We start from the raw sequence: 5,195 nt of genomic DNA on the forward strand, positions 1-5,195 counted from the left end.
TTTTGAGTCTCAATCGAAATCTGCATGGCAGAGTTGACTTAAAGTTCAAAGTTGAGAATCCTTCCATAGTGTGACGACGTAAAAAGCCTTTTTCTGCTGAACTCACTCACAGCACTCTGTCAGAGAGACGGGAGCTGGCACAGAAACCCCGATTGTTTGCTTTCATTATAGTTTCCCTGAAAGTAATAAGGCTGGCTTCCAGCAGATTGCCCAAATCTGATGATTTATACAAAAAACTGCATTTATAACTTGATAGTTCTGGAAATCCACTGTCAAGAACATTTTCATAGCAAGAGCATATTGTTTTTGGCAGCTGGTTGATGTGTAGAATACAGATTCATGAGGGATAACACAATGAGGTTTCACATTATGGTGCATTTGCATACTCAAAAAGACAAATAAGTCATTTACTACATTTTAATAGTGATTCATGATGCCACAAAAATAATCTAAAGGAGTGATTCCTCCACACTGTCTGCATTCATTTAATTGAAAAAGCAATGTTTCAGTCATATATCTTAGCCAGGCATTAAGACAACATCTAGCTTGGAGATTTATTCTTTACCTTGGAAAGATTGAACTGTGGTAAAACATTCTACAACACAAGTTTCAAGTTTCAAGTACTGTATTTCAGTTGCCTTCTTCAGCAAATGGAACTTGTTCAGGTGTCACTATAAGACCTAAGCCAAAAACCTCACTAGCATGGGATAACATACAAGAGTCATCACATGACCAAAGAAGAAAGGCCATGGGACATGATTGAAAGCTCTGGACACATCTAAGTAAAAGAATCCACATTAAACGACACTTTTACCAGTCAAAAACTATTTGAACTTCACAAGTTGTATCATTCTGAAACTAATATTTAAATGAAGTGAAAGCAGAGTTTTGCCACATTAAAGTCTTATTCTCAGTTTTCAAAGAATAGAAATATTTTTCTGAGCAAACACTAAATGCAGTAGCAATGTCAAAATCTTTAATATTAAACCTTAATATTTGCCTCAGGTACAGTTTTAGTGCATTAAGTAAAAGCTCCAATGCATCATGGGAGAACTTCACGTACACTGCTTTGATTAAACACATTTCTATTCTTATTCAGCAAAAGACCAATCTTAAATATAATCTCAAATAAATATTTACATTCAAAACGCACACAGATAGCTGCTTTTACATTCAGGGTAGAACATTTCGATCTTTAAGCCACTGGTGATCTGTGATGGTTGAACTGGTTTTGTCATGGACGGGTTTGATGCAGTGAGCAGTTCTGAAATTTCCTTCATTCATTTTCTTCTTGAAACAAAGGCTGAGGAAGAGAGTAGATAAGGATTATTTTAGGGGGTCATTATGAAACACTTTAATTAAAATAAATCCTCTAATCTCTTTAATTACATATCAACTGCACTGATATTCTCACCGCGTAAGCCGTATCTTCAGGCCGAGAGTCCGGTCTCTGCCATTTATGGTTCGACAAAATCTTCAGGACAATCAAGCCAAAGGCTACAATCAAAACTCCTAATGAATTTGCTAACAAAGCCTCAGATGGAAGTTTAGCATACGGCTGAGTTCCACTGGCATTTCCTTTCCTATGGGAAAACAAATCAGGATTTTATAGGGGGATTAGGCATTTTTTTAATTAAAGAATTCATAAAAGTAACACAGATGGTACTCACAGAACAAAGAAGAGCTTCTCGTTGATGCCAGAGATGCAGGCAGCGATGCTGAGTAACAGTATGCTGCCTCCCATCCACACATGGATGGGTTTCAGGAGTTTACGCAGTGATATAGGCGACCAAGGGAGGAGGAAGCCAGCCATTCCTACCACCCACTGGTTGGACAGTGAACACAAAGGCCCCCAGAATAAATGCCATGAAGAAATGCATCGGACAAATAAAATGATTATGTTTCTGCATTTAAAGTCATACCTGTATGGCGAAGAGAGCTGTAGTGGCGAGTCCGATCCAGCTGTGTAAGGAGTAGAGGTTGGGAGTGTTTTTGGCATTGTGGAAGTCAAACACAGCGCAAAGTCCCAGCACTGACAGTATGAAGGCGAGGAGCATCAGAGCGGCGTGCAGCAGCTTCCAGGGAAGTTTATTCTGACCCCAGGTCAGCGGGACGCGGTACAACACAGCTCCTGCAGGGAGACACACACAATACAAATTAATAAATGATGTATTGATATGGTGTGTATTTACAGATCACACATGCTGTCTATATCACTGCTGATGCATTAAAGCGTGACAATGTCATCTTTGTAAGTGGTATTAGTAGTGTAACAGTAGCACAAGTAAAGAAGAGTCATGAAGTCACTGGTCCACTGAACAGTAGAGTTTAACAAGCCAGGAAACTTAATAACTCTACTCTGAAATCATCTTAGATGCATCTTGTGACCCCTTGTTGACCCCCCAGGTGGGAAAGCACAATAAATACAAAGTCTAACTGAGTTCAACAAAACTCCAAAAGCTCTTATTATGATGTCACGGCATGTATGGAAGATGTTACGTGGGGTTTGTATTGGTTTCATGGTCTCATATATAAATACAATATGAGAATCCCAATGCTCTGACACCTGGAACTTCATGACATGTTGTTTGAGCGGTACGTGTTACACTGAGATACTTGATTATCACTGCAGCCTCAATCTCAACTTTTCACATATTTCTTAACTTTTTACACCATGTGTGTCTCATTCACTGTGATACACTGCATTACACAAATGGGTCAAGCATTAAGCTCATACATTTATGACAAAATATTACTGGTGGAGTTTAGGGGAAGTGTTTAGTTCCTACAATCTATTGAATGACAGTGTTCGCATGAATGCATCCAATCACAGACAGACAGCAGACATTATTACAATATACTGTTGTAGGGACATTACACCTTCTTCATTTGATCACATTTTTTATTTTAAATCCAAAAAACTGTGACTACAATCATTGAGGTGTGGCACTTAAAGCAAAACAGTCACTCTGTACGTTACCTCACATTTATTCTACTGGAACGATGCATCAAATTATACACTACGTCTCTACGAAATCTGTGATGTGTAATTACCTTAATATAGTCTGACTGTCAGACGGAAGAACAGAAATGAGAAACAGAAATGAAACTCTGTATGATCTAAATTTAAAGAGACGCTCACCGTAGCCGTACAGCACCACCAGACCTGTTACCATCAGGACGGGGTGCCAGTTGAACTGCTGGGCCGAGCCGTCCCAGGCGAAGCCGCCACGCCACCGGCTGTTCCACAAACATACACACGCCACGCAGGCCAGGCCCAGGCCCAGGCACAGCACGTAGCATATGTAGAAGCTCACAATGGACCTCATCCTGGAGAGACCTGTAGACTGAGGGTTGACAGGGCATCATGCTGCTGGAAGGTCCCAGTAAGCACTGATCTGCTCATTTGCATGGTGTCTAATGTAAAGATTAACATACATATTGTTCCAGCTGTATTTCAATGGTCATTATTCAATGTGAGGCAGATCCTAACTAACAATGGCTAAATGTGAGCTTGATGTCTCAAAACGTTCACTTTTCAACCCAACTCAGCCCTGTTTTAACTTCCACATCAGTGTTTGCTGCTCTCTCTCTGTAAACTGTAATAAGAGCAGCAGCAAACAAATGAAACTAAACTAAATGAATACTAGAATCAAGCATATGAACATTAACTTACAAAAAATCCTAACTTGTTCAACAAAAAGATTTTAATCTTTCACTTCCACATTTACTTCCAGCATCACAACCAAGTCAACGTTTAGCTATAAAGTGGATATTAGATTAGAAATGTGCTCCGGTGTAGCGTGCCTTACCTCTCCAACAGCTGCTGTTACACTGACAACACTTCCTATTCTACACAACTGAACTCCACATCATGCAGGTGTTTTATTGCCTGAACTCAGTCTACCCTGGTCAATCTTTGTCTGATGCTCATTGTGTTATTTTTCTCTCACTTCGTGTTTCTCTTGTTCTGCTGAAGTTTCACTTCCACATTCGGCCGTATTGAGGTGGCTGAGGAGGAAGCTGTCAGAGGTAGAGGAACAGCTGGAAGATGAAGGGCCAATAACCGGCTGCATCTGCTGCCTATAAATAAGATAGAAAGTAGGAGTGGAACACTTTAGTGCTTTCTGGTGTTGAGTCATTTGAGGCAACCAGCATCACTATTTTATCCTATGCAAACAAACATAAAAACATAATAATTTTGTACAGATTAAAGTGGAGGAAGAACTCACTTCTTGCTTTTCCAACATGTGATAAAATAAACAAGTTAATGCCACAGGAAGAATGTGGCAATGTCATTAATACATCACTCAATAGGAAAGGTACACATTCAAGTCGACACAACGTGAACGCAATTAACTATTTCAACTTAAACGACTACTTGGTAATTTACATTGAAATCATGTTAAATAGGCCGAATTAAAGAGTGTCAGTTATAGTTTCCTTAAATATCTTAATTTATCTTGCGGAAGGTGCGTCTCTTCTCTCCTAGCAAGTCAACTTTTCTTTTAATTTACATTTTTCGAACGAAGTCTTGTAAAAGTATCGAACATAAAGGCCTGAGTCTCAATATTTCACGCGTTTAACGAGGTCATTTACCTCATAACAAACACTCTGAATCTACTAATAGAGAGAAAATGATCAAACGTAGAGAACAAACGCTGCGTTTACAGGTAAAACACCTCTATTTCAGGAAGAGATATTTACCTAACCCATTTCCTTATTGACAGCGCGAGGCATTGTGGGAAATGTGGTTTTCTTTGTCGGCGTCTCCCGCAGCACCACATCGTGCATAATCAACACTATCTATGCATGATTCTATTATTCTACAATTTAATTGTATTATTCAATGTTATGAGCTATATAATTTGATGCTATAACTTACAGTTCTTCTGGAGCTCTGAACACTCCACGATAAAAACCAGATGATAAAACTTTATTGATCAACGTGGAGAAATACGCCGCACTCAAAAGACTGCACAGGGAAAATGAAAATAGAATCTAAGCAAGTGAAATATTAAAACAAACAATAAAACAAGAGAAATAATGAAATAATACAACAATAAAGCTATAAACTAGCTATTTAGCCAGTAAACAAGTCTGGGGTTGTATAAACATATGAATACTGATGGAGTGACTCAGAGAACTGCCTCGCAGGCTGTATGATGACAGACTGTATATATGTAGGAAGGGAA

The 5,195-nt window shown here is 39.0% G+C and overlaps 1 protein-coding gene across 6 annotated transcripts; it reads right to left on the bottom strand.

Annotated features, from left to right (window-relative positions):
• Positions 1–403: 403 nt before the first annotated feature.
• LOC122989279 (lysosomal membrane ascorbate-dependent ferrireductase CYB561A3) lies at positions 404–4,802 on the bottom strand. 6 transcript variants are annotated; one of them, XM_044362091.1, is made up of 8 exons: positions 4,708–4,724; positions 4,233–4,238; positions 3,954–4,083; positions 3,143–3,347; positions 1,923–2,131; positions 1,671–1,825; positions 1,415–1,583; positions 404–1,303 (listed from the first exon to the last, which is right to left on the bottom strand). In XM_044362091.1, the coding sequence occupies exons 3-8, from the start codon at positions 4,074–4,076 to the stop codon at positions 1,277–1,279; spliced, it is 888 nt and encodes a 295-aa protein (XP_044218026.1). In that variant the 5' UTR covers positions 4,077–4,083; positions 4,233–4,238; positions 4,708–4,724; the 3' UTR covers positions 404–1,276. The 6 variants fall into 6 exon arrangements, with proteins under 6 accessions (XP_044218026.1, XP_044218002.1, XP_044218019.1 ...); XM_044362067.1 differs by lacking the exon at positions 4,708–4,724 and adding an exon at positions 4,600–4,700; XM_044362084.1 differs by lacking the exon at positions 4,708–4,724 and adding an exon at positions 4,600–4,699 and having other exon boundaries at positions 4,233–4,234.
• Positions 4,803–5,195: the final 393 nt, after the last annotated feature.

Source organism: Thunnus albacares, chromosome 2, assembly GCF_914725855.1.
Source record: "Thunnus albacares chromosome 2, fThuAlb1.1, whole genome shotgun sequence".
Taxonomy (NCBI): domain Eukaryota; kingdom Metazoa; phylum Chordata; class Actinopteri; order Scombriformes; family Scombridae; genus Thunnus; species Thunnus albacares.